The sequence below is a fragment of the Dama dama genome, chromosome 20 (genome assembly GCF_033118175.1).
Source record: "Dama dama isolate Ldn47 chromosome 20, ASM3311817v1, whole genome shotgun sequence".
NCBI lineage: Eukaryota > Metazoa > Chordata > Mammalia > Artiodactyla > Cervidae > Dama > Dama dama.
This window is the reverse complement of record NC_083700.1, coordinates 114056065-114081766: the sequence shown is the minus strand read 5'-3', so window position 1 is coordinate 114081766 and position 25702 is coordinate 114056065. Positions and strand designations below refer to the sequence as shown.

At 49.7% G+C, this 25702-nt stretch overlaps 1 protein-coding gene across 3 annotated transcripts; it reads left to right on the top strand.

Moving 5' to 3' along the window:
- The first annotated feature begins 156 nt into the window (after positions 1-156).
- Positions 157-25303, top strand: ILKAP (ILK associated serine/threonine phosphatase). 3 transcript variants are annotated; one of them, XM_061122612.1, is made up of 12 exons: positions 157-289; positions 7353-7418; positions 7881-7937; positions 10863-10982; positions 12264-12390; positions 13476-13582; positions 13927-14020; positions 14305-14392; positions 15744-15865; positions 22083-22202; positions 23708-23789; positions 25056-25303. In XM_061122612.1, exons 1-12 carry the CDS (start codon positions 235-237, stop codon positions 25194-25196), a joined length of 1179 nt encoding a protein of 392 aa, XP_060978595.1. In that variant the 5' UTR covers positions 157-234; the 3' UTR covers positions 25197-25303. The 3 variants fall into 3 exon arrangements, with proteins under 3 accessions (XP_060978595.1, XP_060978596.1, XP_060978597.1); XM_061122613.1 differs by lacking the exon at positions 7353-7418; XM_061122614.1 differs by lacking the exons at positions 157-289; positions 7353-7418 and adding an exon at positions 7538-7562.
- The last annotated feature ends 399 nt before the right edge of the window (positions 25304-25702 follow it).

Here is a 25702-nt window from a genome sequence, read left to right as displayed (position 1 = left end):
AGTGCGCTTGCGCGCCGTCGCCCCGCCCCCGTCCCGCCCTCACGCAGGCCTCTGGGGCGACAGGGCCATGCCGCGCGCCGATTGGTGGCGTTCCGGGCCCGCCCTCGGGTGATTGACGGCTCCCGGGCCGCCGCCGCCGCCGCCGCCGCCGCCCCCCCGCAGCCGCCGCAGGGTGTGGAGCCCGCCGCCGCTCGCGGGCTGCGCGTCTGCCGCAGCCGCTGCCCAGCCTCCGTCATGGACCTGTTCGGGGACCTGCCGGAGCCCGAGCGCTCGCCGCGGCCGGCTGCTGGTAAGCGGGCGGCCGCCGGGCTGGTGAGGGCCAGCAGGGCGGGCGGGCGGGCGCGCGGGAGGGCGAGCGCGGCCTGCACCGGCGCGGGGAGCCGGGCCTCCGCCATGTTCGCTGCGCAGGAGGAAAGGCCGCGCGCGGCCCGGCGCCCTTTGTGCGCGGCCGCTTCCCCTCACGGGAGCCCCGCGCCGCCGGCTTGCGTCCGGGCCGCCCGCCTGGGGAGCTCGTGGTCCCGGGCGCTCTCCCGGTTCGGCGTTTCCTGGGCTTTGTGTTCTGTGTGTACCCCGGCGATTGAGGTGGTCCCGGCTCGGCTGCTCGTGATTCTGAGGCTCAGAAGAGAGGATTCGTTCTCTCTGCGTCCTCCGATCTTGTCTCAAGACTCGGAGTAGTAGTTGTTGTTCCCTCTGGGCCCCGGAAGTCCCCTCTCCCCAAAGGGAAGACCATTCGCCCTGGTCCGCTCCCCACCCCTGGCTGCCCCCTGACCTCGGCCGCCGTGCGCGTCCCGGAGGCCGGGGGTCGGAGCTCCACGGGGTAGCCGTGCGGGGACCACCACGCCTGGTCCTCTGTCCGGCGGGTTATAACCGCTCCCAGGCTGAATTTAGCAAGACCTGTTCACGTTTTCAGGTGCAAGACATTCAGCTGGATGCTGTGGTTTAGGACTTTTTTTTTTTTTTTAATTTCCTAGTCTAAGTCGGTGGCAGGAAACGTGGAAAACTCTTCAGAACACTTTTCAGATTCCAGGCCCAGCTCAGCCCCACTCAGCTTGCAAGCCCGGAAGGTGGGGCCCGGCCTCTGTGTTACGAAATCCGCAGCGGATTTTGTTGGACAGTCCCGGAGAGGGTCTGGAGACCCTGGTTCGGCAACTGCTGTTGTCCTAGGGGCATACGAAGGTGACTGACACCCAGCGTTTGCTTTCTTTCAGAGAAGCCGAATTCTGAATGCGAGTGGTTGACATCGAAAAGGGACAAAGTTAACGACTGGGAGTTGCTCAGTGCCCGGGGAAAGGGGTGTCTGTGATCCGTGAACGGAGAGTTGGTTGGGAGGTGGTGCTGGACTCGGGCTTCCAAAGATGGATGGACTTGTAAATTGCAGAGATTCTAGGCAAGGGAACAGTGTGCTTTTGGGGGAACGTTTGGTTCTCCGGTTTGCCTGCGCATGCAACGTGGAGAAGTAGTGCGACCTGCGACTTGGATCCGTGAAGAAGTCTCCCAAGAAGGGGTTGTTCTGCCCTCCGTAGGGCTTGGATTCTGGCATGTCACATGTGGATGCCAGGCCCGTCTTAGGAGGCCGTTAGTCACAATAACGGCACTGTTAATTTTCCCGGCAGAACATCTCATTTTGTGGGTTGTTCCCTAGATTTCTTTTCTAGATTGTTCTCGTTGTGGGTGAAAACTCTGGCTTGTGTATGCAGTCTTTTTGACTCTATTGATGGAGGATAACTTCTGTCCGAGTGTGTTTGGGGCAGAGTTTGCCTTAGCAGATGCACCTGTATGCCTGTCATTTTCTTTAATTGCCATCACTTTCTACCTGAAATTAATTCGGGTCCACTCAGGTGGAAGGGACCCCTGAATGATCCAAAAGTTGACGATTCTTTAAGTTGGTGCCTGGAAGGACATCCCCAACCCTGGCTGAGACGACAGGGTGGCAGAGGTGCTGCGTGGTGTTTAAAGCCGGGCTCCCTCAGGAGTGGATCAGTGACCCGCCTCCGGCCGGTGAGGAGGGTGCTGGCACTGTTACAGGCTCTCCTTGACCGAGTGTGTTAAAGGCAAAGAAGGCATGCCTTCTGAATTTGTTGATGACAGACGCTGAGAGGGATAAGTACTAAAGTGAGTACACAATCAGAACCCAAAGTTATCTTGATAGGCATTTAGTTAAAACCAGTAAGATTAAACTTAACAGGTTAAAAAAAAAAAGTCATTTGAACAAGAATAGAAACTGATTTTATGATTTTGTAAAAGTACTTTGATTTTTGAAAATTTAAATCAAATGTCAAAAAAATAAATGTCATACTTTTTGTTTCTGAAAAATTGTTGATAACATTGAATCTAGAGTGAAGGAGAGGAAAGTAAAGTTGGCTTCTTGAAGCAGATGGAGAGAGGAGGCTAGATTGCCACCGTCATAGCCCTTAAAGGATGTGCAGGTGTCACAAATTTCTGAGCTAATGCAGGAACAATAAAAAGACCTAATCATTTTCACAGTCCCCCAGCAGAGTTGTTTGGGGCATGTACTCAGACTGGTTTCAAATCCTAATTCTGCCCTTACTGTCTTCTGTGGCTGTTCCTGCAGCTGAAAAATTAGTGTTGCATCCTACTGTTACCCACAGGTTAGAGGGAGTGAGTATGTGTGTAGGGGAGAGCAGAGGCTCTGTGCTCAGTACTGATAGACGCTAGTGCTTTGTAGATGTCACTCTATGAGTTAACTTTCACAGCTGTTCAAAAGGGGGGAAAATGCACTCTCAAATGGATTCTGTCAAAACGCCCAGTGTCCAAAGGGAAGAAGTATCCACTCCTGATCATGTCAAGTGTATTCGATTTGGTGTTTTGATTTTTGGTTTGAACATCACATCTAATGTTCCTACACCAAGCCTCTTACTTTTTATGATCTGAAGAAAAATATGGAAAGAATACAATAAATGTTTTCAGATTTTGAGCTGAATTAAGGGTTTTCATCCCAACGCTTAACAGGTTTTGCTTGCTGAGTGAAATCAAGTTTCTAATGTATAGTATACATACTTACTTAAAAGAGGATGTGTATTTGTTCGTATCAGATGGAGATGGAATTTCTTTGCTTGTTCGATCTCTAAGTCTTGTTGGACTCTTTGCAATATAGTCATTAAAATGCTGATTGATGTCTTTGAAGATTGATAGCTTATATTTGGTAGCTGAACAAGTTAAAGGTGTCTTGGTTTAAAGTCCTTTGTGTAGTAATCTGATTTCAGTTTTATAGGGTGGTTCTTTCACTACACCAGTACACTTTAAAACTGATGGTCTGCTGTCGATGACTAAATAAATACTTGCTTTGCAAGGCACCCTCAAAATATTTCTTTTTATGAAATTGGAGATCAAAATATAAAATAAAGGCTAAGATATTAGAAAAAACTTGCACTAATTGTAAAACCTCAGGGTTAGTAAGAAAAAACTTAAGTCATAAAAAAATTAAAATGGGTTTAGCTATGTAAAAGTAAAAAGTTTTTGCAGCCAAAGTAGCACAAAGGCAAAAGACAAACTGAGAGAAAATAGTTGCGGTACCGTTACTAAAAGTCACTGCCCCTGGTAAGGGAAAGGCTCAGACAAGTTAACAGGAAAAAGAGGTGACCCATTAGAAAAATGGTCAAAGGATGTATCCTGACAGTTTACAGAGAAATGCAGGCGACCCATCGATGGGAATTGGTGCTAGCTTCCTCAGTCACTGGGAAGGAATAGCAGGTCACTGGTGTACCATGTTTTTCACTGGTCAGATTTAAAAATTGGCACGATGGTAATGAATATTCAGAGAAATGGACATTCTCATAAAGCATGTTGAGAGTGAAAGTTACCACAACTTTTTTTGGAACACATTTTGGCATTTGTCAAATTTCTTTGTTTACTTTCTTACTAGCAATCTGGCAGATAAAATGAGCTTATGAATCCCGGGTTGTTCATTACGGCATTATTTGTCATGTAATAAACCAGAATCACTCCACATGCCCATCAGTAAAGGACCCGGACAAGTGAGTGGCAGTGCTTCCGGTATATTGTAGGATAGTGGGCGACTGTTGGAAAGAAGCCTTAGACCCAGTGTGCTGGTCTGGAGCGTGCCCTGATGGCTTACATGAACAATGATATGTGTAGAGTATTGTATATAATGGTGGCAGTGGCTCATGGTAAAGAATCTGCCTGCAGTGCAGGAGCCACAGGAAACACAGGTTCGATCCCTGGGTTGAGACGATCCTCCAGAGGAGGAAATGGCAACCCACTCCAATATTCTTGCCTGGAGAATCCCATGGACAGAGGAGCCTGATGGGCTACAGTCCATGGGGTCGCAAAGAGTTGGACACGACTAAAGTGACTTAGCAGTAGCAGCATTGTATATAGCGTACTTACACCTTTTAAAAATTAAAATGAACATCTACGATTCAATTCATGAGCATAAAGGGAAATGGAAAGTATACACTAAGGTGTTATTCTGGTGGGGATAGGTGGAGCAGTGGGCCTTTTTCTAATACATCTGTGGTATTTGGAAAACATACACAGTTGTCTGTCACTCTCTGTGGGGGATCGGGTCTGAAGTCCTCTTCAGATCCCCAGATCCGAGGATGCTTAAGTCACTTATATAAAATGGTGTAGTACAGTTGACCCTTTGTATCCATGGATGAGGAGGTCAACTGTATTGCATTTATAGTTAAAAATTCAGGTACAAGAAGCAAGTTAGGCAAAATATTTAAGGTTTCTGTTGCTATAAGTAGCAACTTTTTGCAACCTGAAAATGATCAAGAGTATTTTTGTCAGCATAATATGTAACTTTCAGTAGACTTAGCTTCAGAATGTAAATAACTTTAAAAAAAAAAAATCAGGTGAGATTAAGTGTCATGGAAAACCTGTTTTCTGTCTCGTTTCTTTCTTTATGAGAGTTCTTGTATTTAGAACTCAGGGACCACTTCTAAAGGTAAGGTCAAAGTCACACTTAGTCCAGTGATTGCAGCCCCAGATACTTTGAATTACTATTTATCCAACACAGAATGTAAGGTTCTGGCTAACCAGAAGTTCCCTTTATAGCATCTGTGATGTACAGATTGTTTTTAAAGAATCCAGATGCAAACTATTTTAACTTTGATCCTTACGATGATGCAAAAAGGTACTCCAGAGATCTTATAGAGCCTTAGGCTTATCTTTGGGGGGTTGTATAAAAGTTAAATGATCTTGTGAAGTTCCTGTAACAGCGAGGAGGCAGTATAACACCTCACAAAGAGCATGTGCTGGGACAGCAGGCTATCTGCGTTTCAACCTCCATTTCTCACTGGCTCTTCTCTTGGACAGTTACTTAAGCAAGTGCATCAGTTTCCTCATCAGTAAGTAACCATAATAATAGTACCCACCTCATAAGATTATTATAAGAATTCAATCCATGAAAATATGTAGAGCACTAGAATAGTTCTTGGCAGGCAGTGAATGTTAATTATCATTTGCATAAGCCATTCTCAGTTGTGGCCAACAAAACTCTGAGATGATCTCACTGTGTTTAATTGCAGTACCACTCAGAATATTCTAGAGTGATAGAGAGCAGTTGAGGTTCACGCCATTCAGCAGGGGAAGAGAGGCTGTTCTCTGGGGCTGGTGGTAGGTTTGAGGCACTCTCTTAACTAACTTGTCAACAAAGGAGAGCGGCCAGGCTAGTGCTGAGCTGGAAACCCTGTTATGAGGAATGCTTGTCAGGACCGAAAATGTTTTACCTGGGTAAAAGAGGATTCCCCCCATTGGACATTGGATTTGGAAAGACCTGGTATAGAGAGGTAATTTAATTCAGAAATTAAAATCTGGCCCTGCATAAGTGGAGGGTTGGTTGCTCTTCGGGTCGGCCTCCTCCCAGCAATGTCCCTCTGTCCCAAGGTGCCTCGTGCTCTGACCCTGCTGAATATAGTGCGACTGTTCTGGGTCATCCTGTTCAGTCTGAAGTCTGTTGAAATGGACATGATTATGCTTAGACTAGTACGGTTTGAGTTCCCTTTGGAAGTAGTCTGCTGAAATATTAGTGATTCTTGTAGGAGGAATAGTACAGTGAGTAAATGGTTATCCTAAATGCCTTTTAATGTTCTAATGCTGTTTTTGGAATACTTCCCATAGAGTATGTCACTTGTGAGAAAAGTGAAACTACTTGTAATTACTTAATGTCTTTATGCTAATCCTAAGGGAAAAAATTATAATTTAACGGAATAACTATTTCCTGTTTGTGTTACGGGTATAAAGCAAAAGAGTTACTTTTTGTTAAATTAGGAATTTATCAGGTATTTAATGTACTTCTGACCTAAAGACCCCTAAAGAAATTTATTTCCTTGAAGTTTATAAATTTTGCTTAAAATTTTTAGTTTTTAAAAAAGTAGAGTTGATACCTAGCTCGTTTCTAGGCAAAAAGACAATATGGATGAAACTTTCGGAGCACACATGTTGAGTAGGTTTGTTTTGTTTTGTTTTGTTTTGTTTTTTTGAGTAGGTTTTTAATTGGGTGCATTTCTGTACTTGAGCTCTGAGGAACAAGATCAGTGTGTTTGATCTCAGAGGACGTGGACATCCACATCTTCATCTTTAGCCTGTTGTTTCCCCCACATTCCTGTGGGCTGGTTCGTATATTTTGTAACTTCAGTAGAAATTTTGAGGAAAGCTGGAGAAGGAATAATGATTAAATTTTATGTGGAAAGGGATAATTGAGTATAAAACATTTAAGACAAGTACTTCTGTTAGGTAAATCTTTAGGTTTTTAAGTAGAAAGATTTCTTAGCTTTCTCCTGAGTTTATCTTGGAGTATCTGAAATTCCTCATTTTCTTCATAGATATTTATTGAATTGGGCTCTGTGCTGGAGATACCAGGTTAAGACAGATTCAGACCTCTCACCATCTCTCTGCTTGTGTGTTTAAGATTCTGCTTGGTAATTAGTTCAGAATGTTATTGAAATAGGATTTTTTAAGATCGGTAGATCTTTGAAGAGTCCCTTTATCTGGATACCGAGATAGAATTATTGTTTTGCTCTAGAATCAGTTTTTTCTTCTCAGGATTCACTCTTAAAGAAAGGTTTTTTTAAAATTTGTTCCTTTCAATACTGAAATTAGCAAGAATACTTGTTTTCCTTAAAACACTCAGTAGCCCTTAAAATTCCTATTGGATCATCTTCATTGCTTGTATATTGACTATAACTGTTGGAAACAAATGTCCATATTAAATGACTGTTGAGAAAGTATTTTTGGAAATGGTTACTCTGTCCAACAGAGAGGAGAAGATTTGAGTTTAATAGCTGACTTATCTCAGAAGATCTCCCCCTTCGAGCCCCACCTGGCCAGTGTCCAAGTGCTCTCTAAGCAGGTGTTCCGTGTTCTAGGGAAAGAAGCTCAGAAAGGATCTCTGCTCTTTGATGGTCTCCCTCCGGCCAGCAGTACTGACTCAGGTACAGTCTCCAGGCTCTCCCAGGTGTGTGTCAACGTGTCATCCTGGGATTGTAGTTGTCTCAATCTTTTTCCCTTTCCCCCATTTTCAACACACAGATGTTTTAGGTGTTGGACTGTCTTAAGTTTTGAATCCATGGCATCAGGTAAGGCAGAAAAATCCGCTAGTTGCTAGCCCTGAGAAACTGCGTGAAGATATTGAGCAGTGTTCTCTGGTTCATCTGAGCGTCTATTTTACTAGTGAAATAAGACTGAACTCCAAGGCAGGTTTTCTGTCTCCTTTGAAATGATGAGACTTAAAGTAGTTTCAGGACGCTGTGTGCACAGTATGAGTTGCCACTGGATTGACACGAGAGTTTTGAGTTTATTTCAGTGACCTGTGTAGGTATCCTGGTGGGATGGATTCTGAAACTGGAGCCCCACCCTGGTTTTGTGGGCTCACTCGGTGTTTTGCTGTGTTTCAGGCTCTGGGGGACCTTTGCTTTTTGACGATCTCCCGCCAGCCACCAGTGGCGATTCAGGTAAGTTGTAGGGAAGCTAGTCCAGTGTGCTGATGGAAATAACATAATGTTTTACTCTTACATAAAGTGTATTTATTTATAGCTGTAAAAAGCCTTAGGATGACAAATTATAATACTACATAGGTTTATTAAAACTAAATAGATACCGGAAATTCCCTGGCGGCCCAATGGTTAGGACTCAGTTCGTTCACTGCTAGGGTTCAGGTTTGACCCCTGGTTGGGGAACTAGGTTCCCGCCAAAACGAATAAACAAACAAACTAAACTCAGTGGATACCATCAGTTGGGAAGCAAAAAATATACATAAATACTGCATCACTTTCTGGTGATTATTTTCTACTCCTTGGAATTTTAAGAATTCAATTGTTTATTTTGACCTTTGTTATTAAGGTTCTTTAAAAAAAAACCTGACTCTGTCATTCTGGTTTTGCTTTGTTATATTCCTGACAGATCCAGATGTATCCAGCAGAAAAGTATCTGAATATGTGAAGTACTTTCCACATTTATATGTGAAGTACTTTTCACATTTCACACTGAAAAAATATCTTCAGTATCCCTGATAAATTAGTCTTCTGTTTTATACCACTTACAAAAGAAAAATAATTTTGATCTTTAAGTGAAGTTGGAATGACACTGCTTTACTGACTGGTACAAACCGTGTGCAGGAATTTGAATTCTTGAGGTTTAAGACCTTAGTTAATTAATTTCCAGCCAGTGCTTTTATGTTCGTTCTCAACATTCTTTTTGTTGATTTTATTTCATTTTTGTCAAGCCTATTAACACTGGCTCTACTTGTTTCTGTAAATGTTTAACTTCTCCTTTTACATCCCAACTGAACAGAAGGGGAAAACAGAGCAGATTCGTGTAGGTTGTCATACATGATGAGTCTGTTATTCCGTCTGAGTACTTCTCACATGGAACCTCCCCCAAAGCAGGGTGGGGGGGGGGCAGGGTGGATGTGGCAGGGTGGATGCAGGCTGTCCTTTCTCATATGTGAGTATCTTCTAGTGTGAAAAAACCTTCCTTATGTTGTCAGATAGAACTCTTAACTGCTTTTCAGGTATATTTTTCTGTATTATTAATTAATTGCTACTGAGTCATTGGAATTAGTCTAACCAAGTATGGATTAAATTAGTATTTTTCCTATATTTGAACTTCCCAGGTGGCACTAGTGGTAAAGAACCCACCTGCCAATACAGGAGATGTAAGAGATGTGGGTTCAATCCCTGGGTCAGGAAGATTCCCTGGAGGAGGGCATGGCAACCCACTCCAGTATTCTTGCCTGGAGAATCCCATGGTCAGAGGAGCCTGGCTGGATATAGTCCCTAGACTCGCAAAGAGTCAGACATGACTGGAGTGACTTAGCACACACACATTTCTGTATTTAGAAAAAGTATCACAGTCATATTTCACAAGAATTCTCAGATTTTCAGGCTGTGTCCATACAAAAAAAATTACAGCATTCTCATACAATTTACCCTAAAACCTTCCTAATAAAGACAGTACTCTTAGTTATAATGAAAGTTAAATATGTGCAACTAGGGCTCTTAACAGATTTAGTTAAAGAAAGGAGGGTTCAGGATAGTTATGTCTTAGTTATCCTCAGGGCAAAAGGCAATAAATTAATAGCAACTTAGAAGACTTCAGCACCATTATTAACAGGGTTTGTAGAATCCAATCTTGTATCCAATATTTAGGATTTCTTGAGAAGACATACTTTTCTTCTCAAGCAGGCAAGAGCCATTTACAAAAGTTGACTACATTCTAGGCCATAAAGTAAGTCCTAGTACAGAATCAATATCATATGTAGACCACTTTCTCTGATTACAATGTAATTCACTTTGAAGGCAATAACAGTTTAAAAAATTTCTCTGTTTTGCAATATAAAAGAAAGGAAGTTTTTTTTCATACACATTTGGAAAACTGGAACACAAACAGTAAGTGGCAGGAGGCTAATGGAGAGACCATCGAGAGATCCATGGCATTGTCCTAGTTAATTTGCCTTACCATGTGGGGTAGGATGTGTGTGTTACACTGTTGCAGAAATCTGTCCTTTGCAAGTAACTGATTATTCTTGAAGGCAAGAATGTTTCCTTTTTCCCCTCAGTACTCAGAAAGGTCTGGCAAAGAGTAGTTGTATGAATAATAAATGGTTGTATGCTTTTATACCTACATGCAGAGAATACTTAGGGCCATTCATTGGACACTTGATGGACCAGAGACTGTGATGAAAGCTTTACATACGTTCTCCCCATCAGTTTTAAACAGCCTTTTGAGAGGACAGTTTTCTCCCTGTTATGGATGAAGAAGCTGAGGCCGGCAGGTTAAGTAACTTGCCTTAAGGGTACACCCCTTGTAAGTGGCAGAACTGAGACTTAAAACTAGACTTTGTCGTTCCACAGTGCATACTCACTGCAGGTGCCCTTAGTTCTTAACTTTGACTAGACGTTCATCCCTTTGCAAGTGGGAATGGCTTCAGCAGTAGTGTTCTGCCTTTCAAGATACAGACGGTTCTTAGAGCCTGATATTGGTCTCATTTTAAGTCCTTGTTGGTTTTTTTGAGCTGGTTCAGGATGTTTCACTTGGCAGGTTTTGGAAAATGTATACGTAAGGGCTTGTGGATATAAAATACCATGTGTGTGCCATAGCCCCAAGGTATGAATGTGTTTTTGCCACTGAGAAGCCTCTCACATGTCCCCCCGAAGCCTTCTGAGCAGGGCCTGGATTTTAACTTGTGGCCCCCCTCTGTGGGCACCCAGGGCACTACCCCACCCCTCAGAGTCATGGCCATGACTGCTGAGCCTCCCTCTCTCCCAGGCCTCGCACAAATGTCCTTTCATCTCCGAGGGCTGGGAGGGGACCAGGTCTGCTCGGGACTTAACAGTCTATAGCTGTGTTTCTGTCTGGTTTTTACTTTATATTTCCAGGTTCTCTTGACACTTCGATATCCCAGGTGGTAAAGAATGAAGGGAAAGGAGCAAAGAGAAAAACCTCTGATGAAGAGAAGAATGGCAGTGAAGAGCTTGTGGAAAAGAAAGTTTGTAAAGGTTTTCAGACAGTTTGAAAACAAATGTATTAGACTTCATATTGTAAGACAACCCAGAGCAAAATCAAGCTTAGCTTTCCAGTGATAACACTTCCTTTCTGTGTCTGTGTTTAAGAAGTGGATAGGGTTCCCTGTTTGCACACGGATTTCCAAGTTCATGCGTGCTTCCTCACTCTTTGCTCTCCATGCGCTCCATCTCTTACTCACCTTCAGTCAGGTAGGAAACCTGCCTCAGTCCTTCAGGGGTTAGAGACAGGTTTACTTGGCTGTGGTTAGTGTATGGGTCCCCAGTCTCTCTCCAACCACATGTCCTTGCCCTCTGCCTGTTGATTAGTACTTGGAATTCTGTGAAGAGCTCGTAGGCAGCGTCCCAAGAGATGACCTGACGCTGGAAAGAGCAATTGAAATTTGTTGTCAGCTTTGTAAAGTGCCACAGTGCATGAGGAATAAGTGAGGAGTATCAGCTAGAGAGAAAGCTGGCATTCTGGGTTTTTACTGACTGCACCAGCCAAGCAAGCCACTTGGTCGCATGCCATAAGTGATCTCCGGCGGAGGCTGCGGGCTCCCGCGGAGGTGTTGTGTGAGGATGCAGGATTCAGCGTAGCTTGTCACTGCCTAGAGCCTGAAGAGTGCTGTGCCTGCCAGCAGCCGCCCTTCAGGAAGGACATCTATCACTGACGTGGCTCTCAAGTGTCAGAATATGAGCTCCAGCCAGCCATTAAAGAGAAATTTCTGCACCTCCAGTGGACTCCCTTTTTCCTTTTCCTTCCTCAGTTAAAGTAAAAGCAACTGATCTTTCCATTTGTTCAGTCTTCCAGCCTCAAGCATGGAAACGTATTTCCAATGTGTCCAACAGGGCAGTTGGGATAAACTACTTACTTGCATTTCTCTAAACTAGATTTTTCTGTCCTCATGAAATTATTAACAGACAAGATTTGCAAGGAGCTCCTTGCCCTGGTTCCAGTATCACTTCTGTGGGGTGACAGCACATTCCTTACTCTGGTGCTTTGACCAAGTGCTCTCTTTGGAGGAGCCGTTCTGTCCTGACTTGCTGTCGCCTGCTGTCTCCTCTCCGCTGCTCAGCCTTGCAGAGGCCGCCCCGATCAGCAGTGGTCTGCTTTCTGTAGCAGACTTGCCACTTGTAGCGGGGAGATGCCTGGCAGGGCAGCTCTCGGACACTGCTGGGTAGAACAGCCACAGTTCCCTCTCATTTGCTCTGGGACTAGGGCGTCTGGAGAGAAGGGCACAGTTTTGTATTGGCTTTTTGTTCTCCTTTCCGTAGCCTCTTCGGTGATCTTCGGCCTGAAAGGCTACGTGGCTGAGCGGAAGGGCGAGCGGGAGGAAATGCAGGACGCCCACGTCATCCTGAATGACATCACTGAGGAGTGCCGGCCCCCCTCCTCCCTCATGTGAGTGCCCTGCTCTGGCAGCCCGGGTGGTGTAGAAGTCTGTTCTGATGCTGGCGCAGCAGTGAATGGCATCAGGAGAGCTGGTGCGGTAGTGAGGGCCCAGAAGGAGACCAAAAAAGTGGAAGACTGAAATTTCTCCTGCAGTTGCATAAAATTAAAGTGAAGGAAAAGGTATGGAGGAAGAGCCCTTGTCACCAAGAGCAGGAGTTGCTTGGAGTTGCTTTTAGAGCCAGGAGAGGGCCTCTGGGGAAGCCTCGGGGGCACGTCTTTTGGGAACAGATTTAATTGGGGGACACCAAGCCATAACTAGTAGATGCTACACTGTAAGATTCTGAGTTATAAACCACATATGAGAGGCATATGTATACATATATATCACATTATATATAATATTATATATTGGAATATATGTACACACATAATAGAATATCAGTTAGCCATTAAAAAAATAAAATTTGCTGTTGGCACCAACATGGATGGGCCTCAAGAGTATGCTCAGCAAAATAAGTTTATTGTTTCATGGCTCATGATGTCCCACATTGAGAAGGGATTCTAGAAACGTTTGAGGAAAAGAACAGCTCTGCAGAGTAAATGTCATTTCTCATAACATATTTGTTCTTTCCTTCCTGAAACAGTTTTTTAATGCTATTTATGTATGTGAATTTTTTGGCCAACTTGAAAGGGGAATAGGAGTAGGAGTGGTGGGGTAGGCTTTAAGAATCTGATATCCGTCAGAGTTTGAGTAGCAGTTCTGAAACTACCTGTCCTCTTACAGATGTTCTTGACTGTCTTGGATCAGTAATTTATCTGTGTTTATCTGTGTGTTGGTGTTTAAAACTAAATCTGCTGTAAGTAGAAAACTAAATCTGCTGTAAATAGAAAAGAGTTCTGAATATTAGTGAAAAATCAGAGTTAACAGATCTTGATTTTTGAAGTAAGTGTGAATTTTTAATTTTAAAATGTCATGGACGTTACTTCAGTATTGTCTCAGGTACTGTTACTGCTTGCTGTTCGAGTTAAAAGCTTTAATGGAGAGGAGTAATCTTTGCCTGAAGATCTTGCTGACTCTCAGTTCATTATTCCAGCACTCGGGTTTCATACTTTGCTGTTTTTGATGGACATGGAGGAATTCGAGCCTCAAAATTTGCCGCACAGAATTTGCATCAGAACTTAATCAGGAAATTTCCTAAAGGTGAGGCTCAGAACTCAATCTGTTCGCGTTCATCTCGGGGTTGGCTCTTTGTGCTGGTGAGTGAGACGTCACTGGCTTTAAAAGAATCCTTGATCGAAAGAGCATGGCTTAGAGGGGGTGGCGCCGAGGGGAGCAGGGGCCGTGCAGCGGGCCCACTGTGGAGCTGCTTGTGTCTCTGGGCGATGGCACCTCTTGTCTCTGTACTTGGGAGGTTACTAACACCTCTGCTTACAGTGGAGGAAGCACAGCTTGTTCTTGGTCATAATGCAGAAACACAGTGATGGTGGCGGGAGGATAATCTTCCTTTCTTAAGACTTTGTTTTCTTTCCTGCCCTCTGCAATAGGAGATGTAATCAGTGTAGAGAAAACCGTGAAAAGATGCCTTCTGGACACCTTTAAGCATACTGATGAAGAGTTCCTTAAGCAAGCCTCAAGCCAGTAAGTGTAACCACATGAAGACCTGTGGTGGAGGGGGTGTGTTGTTTTCCTACACGCATCTCAGGCCTTCCAGTAAGGTTTAATGCTAACGCTTGTTGTCCGAAAAACTCCTAGCACGAAGTAAGCTCTTAAAGCTTAATGAAATCTGAATTTAAAAAAAAAAACACGTATTAAAGAAACCGTCCATTTTAAAAGCAGGACACTTCCGTTTCAGCTCTGGAAGTTCAGTCTCAGAGTGCTGGCGCGTTGGTGGTCACTGTGTCTCTGATGTGTTTCCCCCTCAGGAAGCCAGCCTGGAAGGACGGGTCCACTGCCACGTGTGTTCTGGCCGTAGACAACACTCTGTACATCGCCAACCTTGGGGACAGTCGGGTATGTGGCTGTGGTGCCGCCCCCGAGACAGCAGCACGTCCGAGGGGACTGTAGGCAGCACTGGTGAATAAGGCCACGGTGGCGGGGTTGCTACAGGGGGCTCTGTTGCAGTTAAAAGTTCTGGGTCAGGGAATGGCCGCTAAACTGGAGGCTGTTTGTTCTGGGAAGACTTATACCCTATCTGTCAAACAGGTACAGAACTGTAAGTTGGAATTTAATTGGCCCTCAAGTAAAACTACTTATATTTAAACAACTATTTGTCTTCATTTCTTTGTCCTCAGATAGTAATGAATGAAAAGTATTAGCCCCTGCCTCTCCAAATTATATAATTTCAAAATAACTCAACAGCTGTGACTGGAAGAGTGCTTGGTGATGGGATGAATGTCCACTGAGCCCAGCACCAGGGCTGAGGGAGAAAACCTGGCTACTTCCCACGACGACAGCCTGCGTCACGTCCCAGCTGTGAGGCTGACTCAGAGCCAGAGGGCGGGCTCCGTAGGGCCTGTGTGGTCCCTGCTGCCTCCCCGGCCAGGAGTGGACGGTCGCCTCCCTTGCCACCTGCTTGTCAGCCAGCCTCCATGCCCGTGCAGCGGTCACAGACAGAGTGACCTTCCCACTCTTAAAGCATCTTCAGACACAGACATAGCCGCTCCCCACCCTGTTGCTTTTAGGGTGACTTGGGATACGGGGCACTGGGAGCCGTGAGCATCCCAGATGAAAGCCCTGCCCCAGTGGGGTCTGTGTTGGGGTGACCCTTTAGTGGATCTCTCTGGTGGGACTGCCTCTTGGACACGGGCGTTTGGACCAGAGGACTTAAAAATAGCACGTGTATGAATTAGCCAGAAAGAGAGACTTTGGAGTCAGACCCAGTTTGAGTCCTGGCCCTGTTCTGTGACACCAGGCCTGATGCTTATCCTCTGGGCCTCAGGCTTCCCCCTCCGTAGAATAAGAAGTTTGTCCGGAAGTGACCACCCAGTAAACACGGTGATGGGAACACGCAGACGTGTGCTTGCTCAGCCCACCAGATGGGCCAGTGTAGACTCGGGGAATGGTAGCACCTAAAGGGACCTCGGTGCTGTTTAGGGACCTCCTTTTCACGTCACAGGTGGGAAGACAGTGACCTGGTGAGGGGAGCAGGGGGCTGTGGTCACTCAGCAGTTTTTCTTTCCCTTAGTGTTTGTGTGTGTGTGACACCACTTTGCTACTTGATACTTCTGACGCTGGACCCTCTGAACTCAAGTTTGTCAGCAGGAGGCTGAATCTGAGAGTCAGTTGTTAACTGTGCTCTCCCCTGGCATTGTTGGGCGCTGGGCTTGTTCAGTTCACACCTGGTGTCCTCTTGTCATCCCAGGCAATCCTTTGTCGTTACAATGAGGAGAGTCAAAGACACGCGGCCTTGAGCCTCAGCAAGGAACATAATCCAACCCAGTATGAAGAACGGATGAGAATACAGAAGGCCGGAGGAAACGTCAGGTACCAGAGGGTGGCAGGGGCTCCGGGAGGGGCCGCTGTGGACGCGCGAGAGACCTCCGCGGGCGGGCGCTCTGCCTTGTGCAGTCTTCAGCGCGATGAGACTGCCTGCGGTCTAACTGGGTGAAGCCGAAGTAGGATTTCACGTATGTCCCAGTGGGAACAAACAACATGTGCGAGAAACATGCCTCCCTACGTCTGCAAAAGGAGGATTCCTGTCTCTAATTCACGTTCACCATTTGCAGCATCTTCTGTGGTCCTAGGAACTCTCATAAAAACTATTGTTGGTCACAGCTGAATAAGCTACAGTTTGGGCAGTTTCTCCAGAGAGAAAATCTGAAGTGGTTAGGACAGTAGCATGAGCTGATCACCTCTGGGCTTCTGGGGAGCAACTTCTCAGGCCCAGGGGGCCGCTCTTGCCTGGCTTGGTCTGCCGCAGTTGTTTCATCTCTCTTTACATCTTTGAAGACTGTGCCAGCTCTAGTTTGTCATCTGCCATCTCTCAGGTGGTTAAGCAGGGCTAAGGATGCTGCATTAGGAATATCACCAGAGGTCTTTTCTGGTTCATCTTACCGTTTGAGCCCTTTAAGACTTCGTTGCCTGTTGGAGATAAGGGAGAAGTGAGATGCCAGTGTGAGATTGCAGTAGGAGGTGTCCTTTCTCTTCTGTTGTGTACTTGGGGCAGTTTTTGTTGTCGCTGCAGGCTGTTTCTAGCTGGTGGTGCAGGGAGGTCTCGAGAGGAGTCCGAATTCTTAGGGTTGGTTAAAAAACTCCAGGGTTAGTAAAAGGTGATTTTGGTCTGGGTTATGGCTGTCTGCGTGAGCAAAGACAGAATTACAGACGGGGTTCTGACCTTGGCCAGTGCCGTGACTGACTGAGCCCCCGTGACTGCTTGTGGGAGTTAATGCCCAAGGATGTGACCCCAGCACTGGTGTTAGTAGCATCACCTTTAAAATTCTGCATTTGCCTGAGCTCCTTGGAAAGATTTTGACATTAGCATTCCTATGGCTGAAAGTAAGATCAGCTGTATTGCATTTACTTCCTGTTTCCCAGTCTCCATTTATTAAGCACTATGTGGACTTAGGGTGTGCCCCTCAATTTGGAGACGTGAGTGGGGGTGCTCAGAGACAGGAGGGGTGACTTGTTCCGGAGCAAAGGGCTGGGCTGTGGCCCACCTCCGGCCCAAGGCTGGGGCTGGCATGCTTTTACTTTTTGTCCATGCCCTCTCACTTTCATTATTAAGATTTTCAAACATGCAGAAAAAATATTAAAATAGTAAGTATTTAAATATCTACTACCTAGATTGAATAATTAACATTTTGCCATATTTGTTTTGTCTGTTTATATGTGTGTGTATGTGTGTGGCTGAACTGTTTAAAAGTTAGTTGCAGACATAACATCTAAGAAAATAATCATTCCTTAGTTTGTGTTAGCTTATCTTAACATTCCATCTGTGCCCCCATTTCCCCAGTTGTCCCCAGAGTGTCTGTGTTGGACACCAGGGTCTGGTCAGCATTGGACTCGCGTATTTCCATGAAGAACCATCTCTGCTTTGGCTTGGATCATGTCCCTAGTCAGCCCTTGGATAGGGTCACCAGCACTGTTTTCTCATGGTGTCATTTGAGGCGCCTGTATGTTACGTCTCATAAAGCAGAATGTAGGTCTACAGGCTGCTTTAGATTCAGGTTACACATTTTCAGTAAACGTGGGGGATTTGATGGGGGATGCCAGGCGCTTATAACTGCCCCCGTGTCAGTAGCCGTGTGCGATCACTGCTGGAGATGCAGGCTCTGTGCTGGCCACCATGCGGTAGCAGATGGCTCTGGAGTGGAGGGCATGTTTCCGTGTGTGTCTGCCGGTAGTCTGGGGAGACCCACTCTGGCCCCTTGTGACTGCTGCCCGTCAGCCTTTCAGCTGCCGCTTTTAGCACCCCTCAGTGATCTTGTGTGAATCAGCCACTTCACAGCGCCAGCAAAGCGGACCACCAGCTTCTGGCTCCTCCTGCACGTGGTAGCAGGCAGCCTGTTAGGAGAGGCTCTCCTTCGCAACAGGGGTTGAACCAGCTTCTCCCTGAAAGCAGGGTATGTGTTGAATTCTTCCATCACCATTACAGAGTGGGAGCCACCCACTCTTGTGGAAACTGGTGTTTTTCTTTTCCTTCTCTGCTGCTTCCGTCCCCCTTCCTTGCTCCAGGAGTCACTGCAGGTGGGTTTCTGGACCCCGGGCGCTGACTGCAGCCGTAGAGGCAGGGTGTTCTTGCTGCTCCCGTGCCCTCTGTGGGCCGCGGGAGGGAGCGCCTTCCACACGTCTGCCTGTCTTAAAACAGCTCCGTGTGCTGGGGCTGCTGGCGTCAGCTGCAGGTTCCTCAGTTCACGTCTGTTCAGGACAGAACCAGGACACACACACGTGTGCTCTCTGTAGCCTGTGAGCTTAGATTGCTACTTCTCATTCGAATTGAGCGTTTATAGGGCTTTCTCTTAACTTCTTTGAGTCAGTAGTTGTAGTGTCTTTTATCCTGAAAATCTTGGTTCCTGATAACACCGCATATTTATTTGCCAAAATAGCCTTTTGAAATTGAATTATCATCAGCATCACTATTAATGAACGTGAGCTCCCTGTGGCTCTCTTGTCTTCGTCTGTGTCTCACTGAGGATATACCGAGTATTGTGTGTAAACACGGAATAATTATTTTCACTGCGGTTTTGTTACACTTGGTTTGTCATGATTATTAGTTTCATTTTGTTTTCAACTTCAGGGCTTTCTTACCCTCTATTATGAAGCATTTACATGGCGAGATAGGAACCCTGGTGCACTGTTGGTGGGAATGTAAAATGGCACAGCCATTGTGGAACACGGCATGGCAGTTCCTTACAAATTAAAACTAGATCTACCGTCACAACGTTGTAAATCAGTGCTTTAAAAAGAATAAAGATAAAAATTACATAGACCTGCCATGTGATCCAACAGTTCCAGTTCTGGGCCTATATGCCCCAGAATTCAAAAGGGGATTTGAACAGACAAGCGTGCACCCATGTGCATAGTATCACTTTTCACAATAACCACAAGGTGGAAGCAACCCAAGTGTCCATCGTTAGATGAAGAGAAAACAAAATACGGTCCCTCCATGAAATGGAAACACTATACAGCCTTGTTAGGTAGGAAATCCTGTCACATGGATGAGCCTTGAGGACATTTTGCTAAGTGGAGTGAGCCAGACAGAGAAGAGCAGACACTACATGATTTCATTTATATGAGGCCCCCCAAGTGGTCAGAGGCCATCCAGACAGAAGGTAGGATGGGGTGGGGGGGGAGGGGAGCTGGTGGTTAGTGGTCACAGAGTCCTGGTGGGGGGATGGGAAGGCTTGGAGATGATGGTGGTGATGGTTGCACAAGACTGTGGATGTACCTAATGCCACTCAACCGTTCGCTTAAAAGTGAAAATGAAGATGGCAAATATCATGTCACACATTTTTACCATGATTTTAAACATGAAGAAAGCCTACATTGACATGGCCAGCGATCTAAAATACAGAGCAGAGAGGTGCTTCCAGGTCGCGTTCTCTTCACCTCATCTCCTGAGTCTTGCCAGTGTGTCTTACAGAGACACGCATATCCACGCATGTGTTTTTATTTTCCTGCTTTGTTACACTGAAGGGTGTGGACTGTACGTGCAGTGCTTTACGCTGCTCAGGAGAATTCCTCGGGGAAAGTGAAGACAGCTTGATGTTTATTTTTCGAGGAAGGGAAGCTTACACCTGTAGCGTCTGCTGCCGGGCCCAGAGTGCTGTGTGTCTGGGGCGGCCTCTGGTGACGGGGAGACAGTTCTGGGGTCGGGTGCAGTCCTGCCCTGTAGCACACACCCTGCTGATACTCCAGACCTGGGCATTTGCCGTCCTGGGGTGGTCAGAGGAAGACGGAGCTTCCACCTCCCAGCCTCAGCTTTGCGAGCCCGTTGAGACCACAGTGTCCCTGGGCCAGAGGCGCTGTAGTCAGAGCAGGTTCAGCGGGCAGCCAGGGTGTTGGTCTCTGTGGCCCTCTCCCGTTGTGAAGGATAAACCGGAACAAAACACCAGCAGAAACGGTGCTGCAACCAGCGGGCTTTGGTGCCTGTCTTGGCACCAGTAGGACAGCCGCTGTCTGACTGGTGGGCAGACGGAAGGGAGGCGGGAAGGACGCTGTGTGGAGCAAATTCGCAAGTGCTAGAAGGCAGGAGCCCCGGCCTGTGGACAGCAGGTCCCCAGGGAAGGCAGACTGGCTCGTGGGCTGGGACTTGAACACCCACTCCCTGCCCAGCATGGTGGTCTCAGGGGAGAACTTTGAGCACAGTGGGAGAAGAGCGGATTCTCGGCAGTTTGCCGGGGGAGAAGCCAACGCAGAGCGTGCAGCGTCCTGTGTTGCGTATGGGAAACTGGCTGTGTGTGGAGGGGCTGTCGAGGAGGCTTAGGGCGGGCGCAGTCCGTGACCCACGTGGCTGGTTCCGGGCAGCCCTTGCCGGGAGCGGTCCTATTGGGCTCGCTGGGCACAGAGGGCAGGTGGTGTGGCTGTGCTCCCGTGACGCACAGCCCGAGTCGGCCTGGGCCTCTGCAGCCGGCTGGCGCCCGCACCACACACATCTCACGCAGCCTGTTGCGCAGAGTGCAGGCAGAGCGGCAGCCAGCCCACCGGGTCAGCTTTGGAAGCGCGAGTGCGCTCCGAGTTGTCCTGGTGGTACCGGGGTCTTCGGCCTGGCCACTGCGCACAGTCTTACTGAAACAAGCTGGGTCTGTGACTCGGGAGGAGGAAGTGCGCCCAGCCCCTCGGCCCTCACTCCAGAAGACGCACTCTGGTCCGCGGGCTCCAAGCTGCCACCTCTGGAGGGCTGAGGGACCCCCGCGCACTTCTTCACCCTCAGCTCTGTGCTGGCGCCCTTTGCTCCCTCTTGCTTTTTGTTCTGCTGTCTGTACCTGGGAAGACTGCTCAGCTGCTCACAGATACCAGCACAAGTCTTTGCTGCTGGTGACCTGGCGGTGGCCACCGGAAGGGTGACTCTGAGGGCCAGTGAAAGGCCGGGAGCCAGGCGGGATCCTGACGCCGGCGGGCGGTTCTGGCCCCTTGGGCGGGTGGCGGGTGGCTCACTTCCAGGGCGCGCTCCCCGTTGGGGAGCCCCGTGGTGATGCGGCACCTCCGCGCACAGCTCTGTGGCTGGCTGAGCTCTCTGGCGCCCCTTGTCGAGTGTGGCGTCTCCTCTGGCCTCACACTGAGAGCCTGAGTGCTGGGCGTTGGAGCTGCCCAAGGGGCAGAGCACGCACGCCGCCAGGATTGTCCTTGGGAGCAGTGGGCATGGGGCTGCTTTCCCTACCGACGGAACTAACTGGCTGTCTTAGGCCCTGCAGTCACCTTCCCCTCTTCTGAAAGTAGAATGAGTGAAGGTGTAGTGGTGCCCAGAGTTCTCCTGTTTATATTTAAGTCATTAAATCATGTTCATGCCCAAAGTAAAGAACACTTGCTTCTGAATCAAGGAATAGTCACTTTCAGGTATTTTCCAAATCTAATTAGAGTGAAATGCAAAATATCCCTCTATCCCAGCTGTTTGTAACTCTGGTGGTTTTAAAGTGAAAGTCGCTCAGTCGTGTCCAACTCCTTGCAACCCCATGGACTACACAGACCATGAAATTCTCCAGGCCAGAATACTGGAGTGGGTAGCCTTCCCCTTCTCCAGGGGATCTTCCCAACCCAGGGATCGAACCCAGGTCTCCAGTATTGCAGGCGGATTCTTTACCAGCTGAGCCACCAGGGAAGCCCAGGAATACTGAAGTGGGTGGGTAGCTTGTCCCTTCTCGAATCAAACCAGGGTCTCCGGCATTGCAGGCAGATTCCTTACCAACTGAGTTACGAGGGAAGCCCCTGTGACTTTAAGGTACAAACGAAGCAGACAAAGCCAGGTCCGCACCCAGTCACTGCCCCTGGGCTCTGGGCAGACCCGCGGGTCAGGCCTGGTTGGCCCCGAGCCAGGCCGAGGGGGCGCTGCTGCCACCGGTGTGCAGGGCGGCGGGCCGCTGACGACCCGGGACAGGAAGGCTCCACGCAGCGCTGCAGCGCTGTGTGACTGGCGGCCGAGGGGTGTGGGTGCCACAGCTCACGTCCTTCACTCTGGCCCACTTCTCTGCTTTTGAGGTCAGGGTCTGGGTCCTGGGCCCCTGGTCTGCCAGGTGGGGTCTGATGTGCCTACCCCTCGCTGCAGGGACGGGCGTGTCCTGGGCGTGCTGGAGGTGTCCCGCTCCATCGGGGACGGGCAGTACAAGCGCTGTGGGGTCACTTCGGTGCCGGACATCAGACGCTGCCAGCTGACCCCCAACGACAGGTAGGCTCTCCTGGGGCACGGGGTGGCCGCCTCCTCTTGTTTCTCTTCCAACTTCTTCCAGCTCGCGTACTGAACCTGGGGTGGCGAGAGGGCGGGCGGCCATGTCCTAGGCACTGTGCTGGGCCCTCCAGGTGCAGGGATCAGTAACATCCCAATCTGCTCTCGTGGGTCCAGTCTGACTACACGTGAGCGCATGCACAGTCCCGTGTATCTTAGGGCTGCGGGCTGCTCCGGGAGCCTTCAGCCGTGGCGGGAGGGAGACACCCGTGTTGGGGACAGCAGGGCTTTCCCGCAGGGGACACACACCAGGGTGGTGAAGTGGGGTGGGGTGAAGGTGTGGCCACCTGACGCCACAGTGGGACGTGGTGGCAGGCACTTGGACGGGTTGCAGAGGCTTGTGTTCTCTGCTGAGCAGTCTGGGGTTTAGCTCATAATGGGAGAATTGTGGGAGGTTTTTAAGCGGAGCCAAACTAGGAAGAGATCTCTTGTCCAGCCTCTGTTTCTGAGCTGCTTGAGAATAATGCCCTGTGCCTGCGGGAGAAGGCCTCCGCAGGTCAGTGCGGAAGGTGGACGGGGCCCAGGGGCCTGTCAGGCACTGGCGCACCAGCCTGCATTGGGGTTGTGGGCGCTGAGGCGGCAGCAAGGGGCCAGGAGGCCAGTGCTGCCAGGGGCGCCTTTCCGTGCCTGCCTCAGCCCCTCGGGGCACATTTCCACCTGCTCCTCCAGCTGCCCAGGTGACGCCTCGGGAGAGTCTTTCGTTGCCCCTTGAGACCAGGCCCCGTGTGGTCCCTGCTGTGGGAACCCCTCGCTTTGCAGCAGAGCAGAACCCCTCTCCGGGGTCTGTCACCTCGGCGGAAGGGGCTGGCAGTGCTTGGGCTGGGGCCCTGTCGGGTCCCAAGCACAAACCATGTGCCTGTAAATGCTTGCTGAGTGAGTGCCCAGTCAGAGGTGGAAAACCAGGACCTGGGTGTTAAAATGAGGAAAGAGGCGAGCAGGAGGACCGGAACTGTCCCGCCCCTCCGTCCCTGCTGGAGAGCCTCCCCTCGGCGGTCGGGGGGACTTTGAAAGGGACGGAGGCCTGTGTTCCAGCAGGGAATGCGGAGGGCTGTCCCCCTTCATATGGGCAGTGAGCGCTTGACATTCCTCAAGTCCAAGCGTCCGTCCAGTTTGGGAAATGGCCAGAGGCCTGTGTTGACTGACACTCACCATGTATTTACCGTCCCACCTGATGGATCTCACGCAGTGATGTTCCTAGAGTCTGTCTGAGAAACCGGGATTGGGTTGATCCCTAGCTTCTGGTGAACAGTGTAGTCTCAGCTTTGATGTATACCGTCTCACACAAAATACTTTTTAAGTGCCTTTATTTAACCTTGATCTCGTAGAAGTTAAATTGGTTTAAAAATGTGTAGCTTTTGAGGAGCTGGCCAAATATATTTTATCTCTATTGCCAGGCCATTTTGTAAAGTTTGTGCTAAAACCCATCTATGTTTTTCTCCATGTTGTAGGTTTATTTTGCTGGCCTGTGACGGCCTCTTCAAGGTCTTTACCCCAGAAGAAGCCGTGAACTTCATCTTGTCCTGCCTGGAGGTGAGCACTCTCACAAGGGGGTGGGTGCCTGTCGTTCCGGCTGCCCTTGGGCTTCAGAGGAGAAATCCCGGGCCCCCTTCCTCCCCGTGTCCCCGTGCAGTCCCGGGCCCCCTTCCTCCCCGTGGGGAGCGGGCCCCCTTCCTCCCGTGTCCTCGTGGGGAGCGGGCCCCCTTCCTCCCGTGTCCTCGTGGGGAGTGGGCCCCCTTCCTCCCCATGTCCCCTTGCAGTCCCGGGCCCCCTTCCTCCCCATGTCCTCGTGGGGAGCGGGCCCCCTTCCTCTCGTGGGGAGTGGGCCCCCTTCCTCCCCGTGTCCCCTTGCAGTCCCGGGCCCCCTTCCTCCCCATGTCCCCATGGGGAGCGGGCCCCCTTCCTCCCCATGTCCCCTTGCAGTCCCAGCCCCCCTTCCTCCCCATGTCCCCGTGGGGAGCGGGCCCCCTTCCTCCCGTGTCCTCGTGGGGAGCGGGCCCCCTTCCTCCCCGTGTCCCCTTGCAGTCCCGGGCCCCCTTCCTCCCGTGTCCCCGTGGGGAGCGGGCCCCCTTCCTCCCCATGTCCGAATGCAGTCCCGGGCCCCCTTCCTCCCTGTGCAGTCCCGGGCCCCCTTCCTCCCCATGTCCCCATGGGGAGCGGGCCCCCTTCCTCCCGTGTCCCTGTGGAGAGCGGGCCCCCTTCCTCCCCATGTCCCCTTGCAGTCCCAGCCCCCCTTCCTCCCCATGTCCCCGTGGGGAGCGGGCCCCCTTCCTCCCGTGTCCTCGTGGGGAGCGGGCCCCCTTCCTCCCCGTGTCCCCTTGCAGTCCCGGGCCCCCTTCCTCCCGTGTCCCCGTGGGGAGCGGGCCCCCTTCCTCCCCATGTCCGAATGCAGTCCCGGGCCCCCTTCCTCCCTGTGCAGTCCCGGGCCCCCTTCCTCCCCATGTCCCAATGCAGTCCCAGGCCCCCTTCCTCCCTATGTCCTCGTGGGGAGCGGGCCCCCTTCCTCCCGTGTCCCCGTGGGGAGCGGGCCCCCTTCCTCCCCGTGTCCCAGTGCAGTCCCGGGCCCCCTTCCTCCCTGTGCAGTCCCGGGCCCCCTTCCTCCCGTGTCCCCGTGGGGAGCGGGCCCCCTTCCTCCTGTGCCCCCGGGGGGAGCGGAGCTCCATCCAGGACACTCATCGCTCAGTTTCTCCCGCGCCCCCCCACCACAGGGACCGGGGGGGTGGTCGTCCCTCGGGGGTGCGTCTCAGGAGTGGTGGGACGCGGGTCCCTGTTCACCAGTGCCCCTTCCCCGCTCGGCAGGACGAGAAGATCCAGCGGCGGGAAGGGAAGCCCACCGTGGATGCCCGCTACGAGGCCGCCTGCAACAGGCTGGCCAACAAGGCGGTGCAGCGGGGCTCGGCGGACAACGTCACGGTGATGGTGGTGCGGATCGGGCTCTGAGCGGGCGCGGCCCTGACTGTGAGGTTCGCTTTTGTGTTGTGCACATTATGTGTTTCGTGTACTCCTGTGGGATGCCCATGGCTGTAAATAAAGGTGTTTTTTCTAGACTTCTGAGTTATCTTACTATGTTTTGAGCAACACTTGACCTTTCAGAGGTCGTATTTGCTTTTGAACGTGTTTTGGGTTTTCCCTTGTTAAAGGCGTTACTGGTCTCTCGGATTGGCCAGTAGTCATGGCCGTGACCGCTCACCGCGCAGCGCTTTGTAGTTTAGGGCACCTTTCCCGTGCTGCCGCCCCCCGATAACTGGTGGGGAAAGTGGCATTTCACAAGCTGGTGTTTGAGGCGGTGACTGGCTTAGACAGGCGAGCGCCGGAACCCAGGGCTGCTGGGGGCGCTGACTGCCTTCAGCCCTGCAGACGAAAATAAGGTGACAAAGCATTAGCGCAGCGTGAGCCCAGGCTCCACCAGGAGGTCAGGCTGATGGCTGAGGCTGTCGCCCTGCAGG